The sequence below is a fragment of the Pteropus vampyrus genome, unplaced genomic scaffold (genome assembly GCF_000151845.1).
Source record: "Pteropus vampyrus isolate Shadow unplaced genomic scaffold, Pvam_2.0 Scaffold213, whole genome shotgun sequence".
Lineage (NCBI taxonomy): Eukaryota > Metazoa > Chordata > Mammalia > Chiroptera > Pteropodidae > Pteropus > Pteropus vampyrus.
This window is the reverse complement of record NW_011888994.1, coordinates 1,993,701-2,009,829: the sequence shown is the minus strand read 5'-3', so window position 1 is coordinate 2,009,829 and position 16,129 is coordinate 1,993,701. Positions and strand designations below refer to the sequence as shown.

General features: G+C 36.9%; 1 protein-coding gene across 2 annotated transcripts in view; it reads left to right on the top strand.

Annotated features, from left to right (window-relative positions):
• Window positions 1-16,129, top strand: part of PTCD2 (pentatricopeptide repeat domain 2) — a 32,926-nt gene that overhangs the window by 3,281 nt on the left and 13,516 nt on the right. The window contains exons 3-8 of one of the 2 annotated variants that reach the window (XM_011372729.2): window positions 2,671-2,800; window positions 6,857-6,974; window positions 9,774-9,852; window positions 10,278-10,369; window positions 12,548-12,661; window positions 15,894-15,968. In XM_011372729.2, the coding sequence (XP_011371031.2) occupies window positions 2,671-2,800; window positions 6,857-6,974; window positions 9,774-9,852; window positions 10,278-10,369; window positions 12,548-12,661; window positions 15,894-15,968 (608 nt within the window). The remainder of the gene's footprint in view (window positions 1-2,670; window positions 2,801-6,856; window positions 6,975-9,773; window positions 9,853-10,277; window positions 10,370-12,547; window positions 12,662-15,893; window positions 15,969-16,129) is intronic. The other variant, XM_023538134.1, reaches the window with a different exon arrangement.

The following is a 16,129-nucleotide window of genomic DNA, read 5'->3' as shown; positions in this document are numbered from 1 at the left end:
CTAAAACAAAAATTTATTTGAAAAAATTAAGAATATATTGACAATTGTTGAGGCTGGGTGATTGATGGGTTCATGGGTGGTCGTTATCCTGTTCTACTTTTGGGTATGTTTGAAAATTTTTTCATAAAAAGCTGAAAGCACACCACCACCTAAGTCCCTTTCAGCATCTAAGAAATCATGTCGCATTCATTCTTTCTCTCCTGCCCAGTAAGTACTTCAAATTCCTTTATAAACAAAGCAAGACTCTCCTTCCTTTTAGTAACTCTTTAATGTCCCTCTTGACTTTTTCAGCTCTCCTTCCTCTCACTGTCAAATGTTTATGAGCACCTAATTAACATTTCTTGCTTCTCTTCACTCCCAGCCCTGCCCTCCAGAAATCAGTTTTCCCTCACTTCTCCATTAATCATACTGTTATATAATACCACCTACCATACAAGAAGATAAGCTTTGAGAGTGAGGGAGAATATGTTAATCTCCAGTTTAGTAGACTCAATCTAGATTTTTTTTCAGCCTTTTTTTTTCCCTACCCCAGACCTTTTGGAGCTATGTGAAATTTGCAAAATAAGGGCTTATGTCATTATCTGGTTGTTATTTCCAATGGTCATAGTCTTTCTAAAGCTGCAATAGTTGTGCATTTGTTTCGAAAAGCAATTCATTTAAGGAGTGCCAATCCACTCTATTGTCAGATTGATATTTATAAAATCCTGTCAACATTTCATCATTCTAAGAACCCCAGATGGTACTGTTATATATGACATCATGTACAAACTCGCCCCCTGGCTTCCTGGCTCTGCCATAAGGGACCTTACCTTTTTTGGAGTCCAGTGTGATTTCCTATTAATCTAGTCACAGTTCTCCCTTCACTCTCCCCCTCCCCCTAGTTCTGTGCTGTTGGTCATGCTGATTCTCATACCTAAAATTATCCACTCTTCTCAGTTTCTCCAACCCTATTCAGCTGCTCCTTCCTCTCTGGTAACTCTCCACTTCCACCAAACCTGGTCTGCTTCTGCCACCCCGATTTCTCTCTTCTCTACTGTTAAGTTTATAGTCAGTCATGGGTCACCTGCTCTATGACTGTCTTCAGATAGCTTTCTATAAATCTATCTTGCCTTCTTGAAAAGACTTTGCTCTTTCAGGGCAGGCAGGAACCATACCTTCGAGTATGAATATATGATAAGCACTTAAATCTTGATTGATTTATTTTAAAATACAAATTAAATCTGTTGAAATCTTGGATTCTTAAAATTTATTAAGAAGAATTAAAAAGAACAAGATATAGTCATCCTATTGAAATATCTTTCAATATCTTTTATATTGGAAATTATTTAGAAATATTTAATAGAATAAATTCTCTTCAATCTAAGAGGTGATGGAAGGAATAAAAGTGAGAACAATAATGTCTGTGATTTACTGGCAGTTACCTCATGCTGGGCCTTGTGCTGAATGATTTACATACATTATCTCATGCCACTGTGAGGTAGGTATCATGATGTTCACTTTACACGTGAGGACTTAGGTGTCACAGACCAGGGTCTCCTCACAGCGTGGAAGTGGCAGAGCCTAGATTTCAGCCCAGGTTCTTTTATCTCTAAAACTTTTAACTATTATGTGATTCTGCAAATAAAGATTGGAGGAACCACTACATTATCTTAAACTTAGTGGGCTTTCTTTTCTTGTAAATCAAGACAGTGTCTGTCTCAGCTTCCAGATCTTGTGTTTTTAATGTATATTGTGCCACTCCTTTAAGCAGCATTCCTTTGAAGTTCTGGGCCTTGGAGCAAATCCTGTAAACTTTCCTTGGCAGTTTCTGATACTGAGAACAGCTCTGCCTTCTGGAAAGCAGATGCTTGCTTGGTGCCTGCCTTGCATCTCACCCCACATTCTGGCGAGAATACAGTCCCTTCCCAGTGCCAAGAAGCAACCTTTTGGTGTTTGTCCCTGCAGTTGATCAGATACGAGACGAGGGACGGAGACATTATGATTACCTTGAAATGCTTCTGTTACTAAAAGGGGACTGTTTTTCCCTCCATGTGCATTATATAGTCCCATGGCATGCTTTCTAACAACCGAGTAGAGAGAGACAAAGAGGGATGAAAGAGAGTTAAAGTTGAACCAAATGAAAGAGACGTGATGTATTCCTGAATCATGTGCGTCAACCACTGTGGGTAAACCCATCTTCAGTTCACATTTTCCTTTCAGTTTTTCTGCTAGGTGCCCTGCCAATTGATAATTTGGATATTTTAGTTATATTTTCTTCTTCTCTACCTTCCTTTCTTCCTTCCTTCTTCCTTCCTTTCTTCTCTCGTGGGTCACCTATAGATACAGTTATTTGGGATAAACCTCTGGGATATTAATTTTCAAACTTTAGTGTGCAAAAGGATCACCCAAGTAGTCAAAAATGTATATTCTTGTGCTCCTGTCCCCAGAGATGATAGAAAGTTATGAGTGGGGCCTGGGCTTTTTCCTCTGTGTCACAGATGCTTTACTTCATGCACCATCTCTAACACTGCTCTTGGGAAGACCAGCCAGTGGTAGGAGCTGCATAGCTATGAGCCCCTCCCAGCGCCCCTTTGCAACATGCCAAGTTCTGGCTTCCTCTTCTCCCTGAGGTCAGACTCTGACAGTCCCAGTCAGCCTTAGTGATGGCCACCACCCTGTGCTTTCTTCCAGAAACCTATTTGAGAAACTTGGAAGAGAAATTGACCCAGAACAAGCTCATCTTGAAGGAGGAGTTGAGAACTTTGCTTCATTTGTGTGAGTCCCGGGGCGACGTGGAACTGGCTAAAAATGTCATTTACAGGTGAGGCATTTTCTTAGAACTCTGCCAGCCCTTGTCTCCTCTTACTCTGTTCCTTTTCCTGAGCAATCTTGTCTATTTCCAAGATTTCGGCCATCACCTATACACTGATGACTTCCAAATCTCTTGTTCAGATGCCTGCCCTGAGCTCCAGACATTTATATCCATTCCTTTAGCAAATATTTATTGGGTTTGTACTATATGCCAGGTGCTGAGGTTAGAAAAAACAGAATTCATGTCCCCCCAAATCACCAGCCTGTTCATTAACTCCACTTACACATCTCCTAGGTCTTCACATTCAATTTATAAAACTAATCAGTCACTCAGGACAGATACCTGGGAGCCTTTCTCCTAATTTCATTTGCTCTCCTCCCTGATAGGGTAAGAAGTAAGACTGCTTCCACTTCCCTGGGATCTCTCATCTCTAGCCTTCCTCTCTCTGTTCCCATCATCAGTGTCTTAGTTCAGGCTTCAACGTCTCTCACATGGATCACTTCAGTGGACTCCTAACTAGTCTTCCTCCTTGAAGCTTATGCCTTCAATGTTCCATTGTCTCTGATCCATTGTCAGTTTTCCATGTCAGAAGAAGCTCTCATATGAAATCATAGTCTGCTCTTAGGAAACCGAGTACAGGTTTCTCTTACTCGGGAACAAATCAACAGGCTTCATTTATGAAATTCATTGCTTCTTTTTGATATTTTTTAAATACATATTTCTATATATGGACTTGCATTTATATTGTGAATATATAGAGAGAAATACAAGATATGTATAGAATACTAGAAGAATATAAAAAGTTAACCAAGGTCCTCTGGGAGTTACATATTCTATATTTTTTTGGTCTGTGTAAATGTGTACTTTTTTGATTTCTCCAACTCGTTTATAGTGGACATTATCAATTTTATAATGTGAAAAAATGTTATTTTTAAAAAGGAAAAGGAAAAACAAAATTACTCAAAATTTATTGAAAAATTGAAAAACACCAAAAAAGGAGAAAGAAGAAATATATCACAAATTCTGCTGTTTTAGTTGTCTCTTGCTGCATAACAAATCACCCCAGAACCCAGTGGCTTAAAATGAGGATTATTTCTTATTTCTCACAACTCTGTGGGTCAGGAACTGAGGCCTGTCTCAGCTGGGCGGTTCTTTGTTGGTGGTGACTAAAGTCACTTGTTCATCTATAGTCAGCTTGTAGCTGGGCTGAGCTGGAAGTTCCAGGGTTTCACTTGTATTTCTGATGCCTCCATGACCCTCCATATGGCCCTCTCTCTCCTTGTAGTATCTCACCATTCATGGATCTAGCCTGAGCCGCACTGGCCCACAGCACAAGTAGACACTGCAGGCCTTGTAGGACTGCCTAGAATTGGCACAGCTTCACTTCTAGTGCGTTTTCTTGGTCAAGGCAAGTTGCCCTGCCAGCCCAGATTTATAGGAAGAAGAAAGGATTATACCTCTGGGTGGATAGAGCAGCACACACGTACAGGGAGGGGAGGACTTGATGGTGGCCACATTTGGGGACTGTCTACCACATCTAAGAAACCACTGTTAATATTTTGATATACTTTTGACCCTTGAACAACGCAGAAGTTAGGGGTGTGTACCACCTGCGCAGTTGAAAATCTGCAGATACCTGAAGTTGGCCCTCATCATTGATTCCCAAGTGCAGATCAAAAATACATCCTCACTATTTTTCATGCAAGGATTTAGTGTAATATCATTATATATATTGTCATTATAAATATTATTATATATATAATGATAGTTTCTTGTTTTCTAATTAACATTATAGCATAAATGTTTTTGCTTGTTAGTCATATACTTAGGAATCATATTTTAATGGCTATACAATGTTCCATTGTATGTTAGGCATTTTAATTAACTGTGCCCCTATTGTTGAATGTCTAAATTTATCTAACATTTCACCAGTATAGAAATGCCATGATGAGCAACTCTATGCATAAAACTTATTCTTTATATTCTTTTTTAATCAAAGGGTACGAACCTTTTAAAGCTTGTCAGTAGGAACTGCCAGATTATTTTCCCAAAGGGTTATGCTGATTTACAGTCACATTGTATCAGTAAACCTAAATCTGTTATTTCTATTTCATGAAGTTGAATCTGACCTGTTTTACTGTGTGTTTTTTTTTCTACCCAACGTTATCAGATGTTTATAAGAGTAATAAAACAGGATAAAATTTTGAACACTCTTTCCACTCTTATTTCTCTAATAAACCTTCACAGTGTGACTCATAATTCTTTATTGATGCTATTGACTCTGCCCAGTAGCTGTCCGTTCCATGTACTGTGGACAGCTGGACAACGGGGAAGATGGGCAGGTCCACGGCCTAACCAACCTGTTCCTTCACTTCCTGAGCCAGGAGACCGATGGCTGGGCAAGAAGAGTAATAAGCTGAAACATAAAAACTCTTTATTGAGCCCAAAATGAGGAACAGCTTAATCCCATTCTAATCTTTACCATTTCTGTTGTTTGCCTTACAGAGGGATTTTAGATTCTCTAACTTAAAAATTTTTTGGCAAGGTGATATATTATCTCTGTGCTTTCTAGGACTTTTATTAGTGCGAATGTCATTTAAAATGAGAAAACTTTTCTTTCTTGCTTTGTTTTGTTTTTAATCTGGCACAAATTTCTCATGAGACTATTTACTGAAATATGTTTATTTTTAAAGATGTTTTCCTCAGCATGTCTTACATTTTATAAGCGCTAACATATATGGAAGACTAGCTGTGCACCAGGCATGTTATCTCATTTAATCTTCACAAAAAATCTGAGTTGAGTTCTCTTCTTATCTCCATTTTAGAGGTGAGGAAACTGAAGCGTGGAGTAGTTGGTTATTTTGCTCATGGTTACACAGTGAATAAGTAGAAGAGCTGGGATTTGAACTGTCAGGTTAGAATCAAAGTCTAAAAAATCTCCATTTACTATACTATATTTCCTTGTAATAACATTTCTTACTAGCTTATTGAGGTCTGATTGACAAATAATTACATTTATTTAAGATGTCACGACTTAATGTTTTGATATAACTTAATTCATAACTGTTGTAATGAAGCAATGAATTTTTTTAAATTTCTATAATTAGAATTTGAAATGTATCTTAAAAAGTACAAATCATTCTACTTGGCAGTCTATATGTTTAGGATAGCTTATTCATAAGGCTATTAGGACTTTCTTCAGTAATTTCAGCAGAAGGTTAAAAAGTATTCCATTTTTTAAAGTCAGAGCTTTTCCTCTGACTTTTGTGATTTGTTCACATAATGAACAAATCTTCCTAAAACCTGATTTATGTGTAATCATGAGGTACTAGTTTTGTCACCAGATTGCCTCCTTGGTGTCTAAAGCACAAAGCATTGATCATTGAAAGTAAATTTATGCTCGTGATTTACAGTTCTGCAAGTCTAAGTGGCAGACTGGCCACTGGAAGAAATCTCAAGCCACATATGAGACATCACTGTCTTTGAAATTTGCCTTTTCCTAAACCTAAAATTTCTATATTTAACTTGTTTTGCTAGTTGATTGTAGGTCACATATGCCTTTCCCCAAGCTGAGAAAAACAGAGAGATTGGTCTAAATTGTAAAATGCATTTTGGTTGTCTGCCAGCAGCCTTAACTGGGACAGAGCATCACCCCACCCTTTTCCTTTTCTCCTCTGTAGGTGGGGCCCACACAGAGAGGTAGTGCCATTATGATGGGCTCACAGATGCGAGACCCCTGCTGTTTTTTGATATGTGCTCACACTCAGTCCTAGCCAGTTGTTGGTAAATTGAAATGGTTACAGTGTACATTTTCTTCTTTTATTTCACAGGGTATGTGGGCCTTTGACAAACCCTGTTTGTTGATTTGCTTATTTAAATGCCTAATATATTTCTGCACTCCAAGATTCCTCTAATTATCCTCAGTTCTGCACTTTTCCCCTCCAAACTCTGAGAGTATCTCTTCCTTTGTTGTGTCCCCAACACCTAGCAGATTGCATGCCACGGTCTATCTGTCTTTTTCCCTATGTCCCACAACTTGGTTCATTGAATCATTTTGATTACCAGGTACCATGCAGAGAACAGAAATATCACTTTGGGGGAATATAAGTTTGGACCACTTTTCATGAGGTTGTGCTACGAGTTGGATCTTGAGGAGTCTGCAGTGGAGCTCATCAAAGACCAGGTTATTGTCTCCTGATTGCTTTCCCTGCCAATGTGATTTCCTTGTGCTTTGGATCAGGTGTTTTTAATGATATTAGGAAAGCACTACCCTATACATATTATTATTAGAGAAGGGCTGCTGGGCCAAATGAATGAGCTCTTCCTCCCATTTTTAAGGTTTCCTTGGAGTCAGTTCCTATGATGCAATGAATGTCTTTTTATACAGAGGTGTAGAACAGATGTGGAAGAGGTGTAGTAGATATAGATTACAAGGTATGTACCTACCTTGGATATGTGTCCACCTGGGACTGACATCCTCACCGTTGAGGAACTTTTAGTTTGGGATAGTTTAAGACAGGCTGCCATTTAAAGATTGCCTTTCCTATCCTTCACCTGTGCTTTTCTCCTGTGGTTTTTTTTTTGTTGTTGTTGTATTTTTATGCCTGGTTGAAGGCTACATTGTAAAGTGCTTTTCTTTTCAGAACACTTTCATATGTTCCAGTTTTCTTTTCCTAAAAACAAAAGTAACAATAATTATTTTTAAATTATTTATTGAATAATTATTATGTCCTCAGCCTTGTGCTTAAGCACTTTACATTTTCATTTGTTTCCCACAATAGCCCTGGGGAACTGGATACTATTATTTCCATTTTACAGATGAGGAAACTGAGACGCAGAGACATTATAAATTTGTGTATGGTCAGAAACACTTGTTATATTTTGGGGCTGGGTTTGGCTACCAGGGACATTTTAGTATTTTTAGGAACCTCCATAACTAAGTTGTCCTTCTGCCTCTTACTGTTTTCTGTCTATAGTGGAACTGTTAACTCTCGGCTTACCCCTCTTTTAAGGACACCCATGCTCTAGAGAGATGACCATAATATATTAGTGAGCAGAGAGTAGGTGGTTTCCAAACAGTATGGATTTGTTTGAGCCTATTTTTTTCTAAAGGAATAAATATGTATTTACATTTTAGAATACATATTAAATATCTGGGAAGATATACACTAAACTGCTTATCTTTAGGGGATAGATTTATCCCCTAAAGATAAAGTTTTCACTTTTTTCTTTCTACATTTTTGTATTTGACTATTTTATAATAAGCATGTGTTAATGTAATTAAAATAAAAGTTTCACACTGTAATCATACCCATGAATAAAATGATAAAAAACAAACAAGCAAAAGAGGAAGAAAACAAAAGTAAAGTTTTTGTGTTTTTTAAACCTACCTGTGTTTGAAATATTTATGTATGAGTACATTTTTGGAATAGTAAAATAAACTGAATTTGAGTCAAGTGATGTAAATTCTAATCCTGCTTCCACCTTAACTGTTGTGTCCACTACTCAGAGCCCTGCAATGCTGCCAGTATGGTAGCCACTAGCCACATGTATCTCTGGAGCCCTTGGACTGTGGCTATTTCAAATTTACATGTGATGTAAGTGTAAAATACGTGATACATTTCAATCATTTGGTATAAAAAAAGAGAATGTAAAGTACCATTAAATAATTGTTTATATTGATTACATGTTGAAGTTAAATTTTGGATTGAGGGGGTTAAGTAACATGCTATTAAAATTGATTTTATGTATTTTTACTTTTTAAAATGAGGCTACTCGAAAATAATTTAGAATCACAGGTATGGCATGTACTCGTGGCTTGCAATATTTTTCTGTGGACAGGGCTGCTCTGGTGGCTTCTCATCACACATAGAATAGAACTCAGACCCCTGACCATGACCTAGAGGGCCCTTTGTGTTTTCTCATCTCCCACCACTCTCCCCCTTGTGTACTCCACTCTGGACCTTCGTGTTCTTTCTCAGACATACCAAGCCCATGGCCTCAGACTGGAATGCTCTACACGTACGTCATTGAGGCTTTCTCCTCTCCTTCACTGAGTTCTCTTCTCAGCCTTCCCTGACCACATTCCATCATCTTTTCTACCCATTTATCCTGTTTCATTGTTTTTCATAGTCCTCATTGATAACCTGAAATTATATATATATATTTTCTCTTGTTTTATTCAATTGTTCATTGCCTCCCTGTCAGAATTTAAGCTCCACTAAATTATAAGCCCAGTAGAGTTTAGAGCAGAGTCTATGTCTTGTTTATCATTTCTTTTTTCTCAGCACCTAGAACAGGGCCTGCATAGTAGGCTCTCAAAAAAGAACAAACTTGAGCAAGGCATTTAATGGCATAACTGAATATCATGGCATTCAAAATGTTGGGGGAAAATGTTGCAAAAATTTTAAAATGTTGAATAAATTGTTTACTAAATAATAATAATTATGATTATTATAGTGAATTATTTCAAAAGGTGAATAATCAACTCTGTAACATTTGTTTGCCAAAAGAGGATCATAGTTGTGTTAGATTCTCCTGTCTTAGTGTTCAAGTAAACTATACTTCTTCCTGCCGTTTCATGTTACTATGCTGCCACTCAGCATATTAACCTACCACTCAGGTTCCAAGACCACTCCCATCAGAGTTAATTGGCTTGTTCCTTTTCTCCTAAGCATGGCAGAACCACATTTCATGAAGATGTTCTTCATCATATTTCTGAAATCCAGAGATGTCTTACTATACCTCTTGCCTCTTGTTCAGTGTGCCCATTGCCAAAGGCATGACAACCAAGAGAGTGGACATTTTAATTTTTTTGAAAAAGAAATCTTTGGCATATCAAAATTTTATCAGACAATTCAGGAGGCCGAATGAACATGGTATGCACAAAAATAAGTCCTGGGCAAATAAGATGCAGTATAAGGATAAATACTCCCTTAATAATTTTAACTTTTAACCAAACTGCATTCTTTTTCTTTATTAGCGTTTACGAGGTTTCTTCTCAGATTCCACATCATTCAATATTTTAATGGATATATTATTCATCAAAGGCAAATATAAAAGTAAGTATTGCAATTTATGTTTGCTGAAAAATTCTGCTATCTTTGCTGGTATAGAGTTAGAGAAAACAGTGGACCATGCAAAATGATTTATACATTCCTGATGGGTTCCTGAATCATGGAGACCTCATTCTGTAAGTGTGAAAACATGATCGCATCATATATCATGCCTTAAACTCAACACCGCAGACTTTACTTATGCTGAAATTATAACTGGTTTTAAAATATTAGTTCTTGCTATATGACCTGATCATTAATTTTGAAATTTAGTTAATTGCTAAATGATTTTGACAAATAGCTTTTATTGTGCTGAAATACACCTTTCAGTAGATGGTGCTGAGCAGATCAGAATTCTGGGGATCAGCAGTAGAGGACTGAACTCACTGAAACGCATTTAACACTGCTGGCCCACTCCTGACTTTTGGCAGGTGCATTGGAAGTATTGATTGAGATGAAAAACCAAGATGTGAAGTTCAGCAAAGATACCTATGTCCTTGCTTTTGCAATTTGCTACAAACTGGTAAGACTATCTCCCATCAACCTTTAGGGCATTGTGGATAGTGTTTGAGAGAGAAATTTTTTTTCTCTACAATAAAATTCAGTTCCTACAAAGTATTTTCCATCTGGTGCAGATATTTCCATTTTAAATGTGTTCATTTTTAGAAAACCCAAGTTAGCCATGTCAGACAGTTTTATTATGGAAAAAGCAATTTTATCATCTTTCACTCTTCTCTGGCAATTGCGTGGATACTGAGAACAAGAAACAGTATTCTGGGTTCAAGCTCTGCTTTCACGTGGTCTCGCCGCTGTGAGTGGACTCTACTAGACCAGCCTTCTCTGCCCCTCTCCAGGGGAAATCTATCCCTCATGGCAGACTCAAAGGCTACTTTGTCCTCATCTGTAAATTTCTTTATAATCACCTAAGTTGAAATCTCCTCCAGCATCCCTTGATTGTACTCTATTTGTATCACATATGTAGCACTTGTAACACTGCCTGATATTGTACGAAGTAGAGGCACATTTCATCCTCTCCACTAGAGTATAAGCTCCTTGAGGCATCTTGGTATGCCAGCACCTAACACAGTGCCTGGTACACAGTCTTTAATAAATGTAATGTGATGTTAAAATATACTCTTGGAGGACAGAGAGCATGACTTAGCAGTCCCTTCATCGTTGCTGTATCAGTATTGTTTCTTGTACATAGAAACTATTTCTTCATTATTTAATGAATGAATGAATGATAACTGAAATAGTTCATTGACCAAGGTTCCATGCATAACTATAACCATTCATGCCTTTTAAACTTTGGAAACTTAGCAAACCCTTTTTATGCTGAAAATGAACACCAAGCAAGGCAGAAGAACATCGGCCGTTGAAAACTTCCCTAAAAAGTGTAGCAATAATACCAGTTTTCCAAAACAAAAGGGACAGTTGGTTATAGTGGAAAGAAAACCAACCTAGAAACTGAGAAACTTGCTGTCTACTCTCAGCTTTACCATTAACTGGCTTTAAACTGGTCACTTTCCTCATTTGTGAAACGAGGGGCTTAGATTCAGGAGTCAGCAAACTTTTTCTATAAAAGGCCAGATAGAAAATATTTTAGGCTTCAGGGACCACATATAGTTTCGGTCACATATTCTTTGTGTTTTTACAAACCTTTAAAAGTGTAAAAACAGTTTTAGCCTTAGGCTGGATTTGGCCTGAGGGTCATAGTTTGATGACCCCTGAATTACTAAATAATCCTTTCTAATCACACCATTCTATGGTTCTGTAAAACAGAAAGCCAACAAAATACACAACACTTGAGCATCAGTTATTCAGCACTGTGATATCCAGTTTTCTAACCTACTTAGAGATGCCTCTGAGAATGTATACTGAAGTGGAGAGAATTTAATTCTACCACTTACAAGGGTCAGAGGACTTTTCTCTCCTGTATTGTGTCCAAGAATAACTTGTTTCACTCAGTGGAATCTAGAGTTAAAAAATTGAACTGGTCAGCCATTACAAGTTCTAAGCCAGTTCTGGGAACTGCCCTCTTTCATCAAATTCAGGTTTTACTTTAGAATTTGAATTGTGAATCATGTCATGACATATACATAGATGCTGCTCTCATAAGCTTAATCCACCTACAACATGTACAAAGGAGGTGATTTGGTTTAAGCATTGCTATCTGCTGGTTTGTGTATTACTCACATTCTCGAAAAATTTTTTTTAAGTTTTCACTTTTTATGGGATTCTTTTCATGATTTATGTTCAAATTAGTATTCATGTTTTCGGATATTTGACTTATGTGAATATTTTCAGATTGGAAATCCTCTCAGGAAAGGTTTCATGTTGCTGAGCTTTACTCTGTCGCTTAATGTAGTAGCAGGCTGACTGTACTTTCACGTTATGGTACCTGTGTCCAGAAACCAGACCACCAAGATACGAAGAGACCTGTATGTTTGCTGGTGGAACTGCCCCTGATTGGAAAATTGACAAAGGGCTTTAAAAATAAAATTAATTTAGATTTGAGCTGCTAATATATAGGTAACCTGGTCTAATTGCAAATAGTTTCTGTCTGGTTCTTATGGTTAAGGGGCTTGAGATAGGCTCTGGGAAATTCTAAAGAAATGTGAAATACTGAGGTCTATTAACCATTTTAATCAACTTAAAAGTTCATGGCATTTATTTATTGAGCAATCCTATCTTCTTCCAGAATAGCCCTGAGTCTTTTAAAATCTGTACTACATTAAGAGAAGAAGCCCTAATCAAAGGAGAAGTCCTCTCCAGGAGAGCATCCTGTTTTGCTGTGGCATTAGCTCTGAATCAGGTAAGGCTTTGGGATGCACATTAGTGATTTGGGAATGGGCAGGACATTATCAATTTCATTTGTTCTTGCCTTTATTTATTTATTTTTTCTTCTGACTGTATCAAAGAAAAAGTCCACATAAAGAGACCAATGCCTTTGGTGCCATGGCAACCTGCATCTGTACCTGTGCCTCCAAAGAATGTTTCCATTTACAGTTGAGGACATGACATGCATTGCTATTTAGAAGGGGTTGGCTAGGATCCTCTGGAGAATCAGAGAGAAGCTGCCCTCTGGGAGACATTTCTCAATTAAAAATTAAAATTTTAAGTGATCGGTTTACTGTGTAATGTTCTCAGAGAACAGTTTAATTTAATGTCTCCAAAGCTGAATTCACCTCAGATAACTGAGGGTTCCCACAATGAGCTCATTGTAGAAATGAGGTCTTATATTTCATAGTTAGACCCAAATACTCTTATTTAGAAGAGACTTTAGCAGCCTTTTTAGCCTCCCTCTCTCACTGGACAGTTAGAGGCAGCCGAGACTCAGAGAGAAGATAGGACCTTCCTGTTGTCACACTTCAGTGAAAGACAATTAAAGCTGGAACCCTGGAACACCCCGTCTCTTGAAGAGCCCCTACCAAGATGTCCCATTCCAAAGCCTAAGAAAATGTGAAATTCTTTACACATTTAATATGTAGTAAAAGGAAATTTTATAGCAGCAAAAATATTAACCTAGCCAGGTTATTTACCCAGCTGGTAAAATACGGCTGGACAACTCTTGTTTATCATTATTTAGAAATGAAAATATCAGGGTAACCCATTTTCACACACTGCTGAGACAGTCATTGAAGGACAAAGGCTTAAGGGACACACAGTTACCGGCATCTACTACTTTAACTCTGTGAGTTTCCCTCTTGCTGTGGGGATTGCTTTGTACTCTTAGCCTGTCAGGAGCTGAGGGATATGAATGAAAGTTACTTCTTAGGAATATATTTCTGTTTCTTTTTTATTTCTGTAGTTCTTCCTTTATGGGTGTTTAATGCCGTTTGGTGTGTGTGTATATATATATATATATATATATGCATGTATGTATCTCTGTCTGTCTATATATCTATCTATAGAGAGGTATCTATATATATCAGTGTTATATTGTAACTGTTAAATCATCAGTGTGGATCTCTCACTGTAACATTATAAAGTGCCTTTCTTAGTCTTATCTAAAGTTTTTGCCTGACTTCCATCTTGTCTAGTATTAATATTTCTACCCTCATTTTTGTTTGTTCATCTCTTTGGTTCGATTAGGATTGCATTTGCCTGACATACACCTTTTCCTGTTCTTTTATTTTCAATCTTTCTGAATTGTTCTATTTTAGGTTCATCTCTCATATACTACATAGATTTGGACTTTGCTTTATAATGTACTGTTAATCTTTCTTTTAGTGTAGCCCATCTATATAGATAGACATATATTTAATCTTAGGTTTCATTTATGCTTTAGGTTTTTATAACTTTTTAAATAACTTATGCCATGTTTTCTTTCTTTTGGTTTATATTTTTGCTCTAGTGCTTACTTTAAAACCATAACTTTATTTAATTTTCTTCATCCTCTGATTCCTTTGGTAGTACCTACTCCTGCTGTAATGGTAAAGTTAGTATTTTTCCTTTTTTCACCCTTTTATTTTGCTGCTTCTCTGCCGCTCAATTGGTTAATGTGTTATCTTTCATAGTATTCATTTTTCTCTTAAATATGCTTGACTTGTCAGCTTTAAATGATATTTTTTTGACCACAGGTAATAGAGATAAGGAAATGGGCATATTTTTCTACCTCTTTTCTTCTTTCTCCCTTTCTCTTCCCAACTCTTATTAGTATTATCATTTCTTCATTGTCCAGGTGCGTAATATTTATGCTTCATTCTGTAACCATATTCTCCACATTTATTTTAATCTTATATGTATTTAAATATGTTCATTGTTTACTGCTAGTTGTTTTATTATTGTTTTTTCAGTTACCTCTTTGTGACTGAAGTGTGTCTTCAAGTGAACAGTATTCTGAGTTCTTAGTATTTAAAATTATTTGCCTGTTTTTTTTTTTCCCCCTTGTTTGGCCAAATATAAAGTTTTGAGGTAATACTTTCTTTTCTGAGGTTATTTTAGGTATAACGCTTCTGTCTTTTAGTATGGAGCTGTCTTTGCCATGGAGAATCTGAGGCCTGTTTGATTTTTTTCCCCCACTTCTGAGTGACTGGATTATGTTCATTTTTTCTAATTCTTGTCCTCTGTATCCATGGAAACATTTTCCCTTGAGATTTCTTCATCTTCTAGTTATTTTCTTATTTTGTTTTGCTGTATTCTTTCTCTTTTTTTTCCTTATAGTGTCTTTATATAGATCACATGCTGGTTATTTTTATTATTATTATTCACCATTGAAAAACATAAGTTTCTCTTAGAAGAGCTACTTGCAGAAGATTCATATCAGAGAGAGACTAGCAGGATTTTTCTTTATGTAATGCAGAGTTTTGTTTACAAATTTGCATACGCTTTATTTCTCTCTGGCCGAGAGGAATAGGCATGGAATTGGTTTTCAGTAAAAAAAAGTCTCTTTACTGCTGTAATAGTAGCGTACTGCTTCCTGCAAATATGGCTTATCTACATAAATCCTTGATTAGCCTCACCTCTGTCACCGAAAAGGATTCAGAGAACTCCTTATTACTAGTCATAAACACTATTACTAACCATCGTTGTAAACAGGAATTTAGGGTTTGTACTCCAGCTTGTGCCTCTCACCTTTGAGAACTATTTTGTGAGCTTTTTCTGAGATATGCAGCAATGTTCTTTCACTACCTTCTGGGAGCTTACCTATGCTCCATCTCCAGTGTTTTTGGCAGTGCTCTGTGGCTTGAGGTTTCTGCTATGTTCTGATTATGTCAAAGATGGGTTTCGCATTTCTGTCTCTCGGTTTGGTTTGGTTTTGTTTTTTAAATGCTCATTCCAGTAGGAGAAGGAGAAATGTCAACTTTATGCCTCTGTCTTAAAAACTGGAACCCAGGCAGGTTGTTAAAACATTCAGTAACATGAGACTATAGGACTCATTTTGTAGAATGTTCATTCTTGATTACCAAAAAAGCATATTTTCTTTGTGGGCTTCGAAATCCTGGGGCACCATGAACAGGAATATCCTGATATCTCTAAATGGTCTTTATGATAGCAGAGTATTATTCACATGACTTGGGTATGATTGTTTTTCTTCCTTATAGAACCAGGTGGAAAAAGCTATATCTATTTTTTCTCAAATCATGAAGCCAGAGAGCATAATCTGCACTAACTTAAAGGTAAGTGACTTCTTTAAGGTTTAAAGTAAGGCTTGAAATGTTCTAAAATGATGACTAGAGGTTTTTGTTTGTATACAATGGCTTTTGATCTCCGAAAGGCTTAATTCAGTTCATTTATTGAGCTCTGTATGAAAGTTACAATATAGCCCCGTGATAAGAGT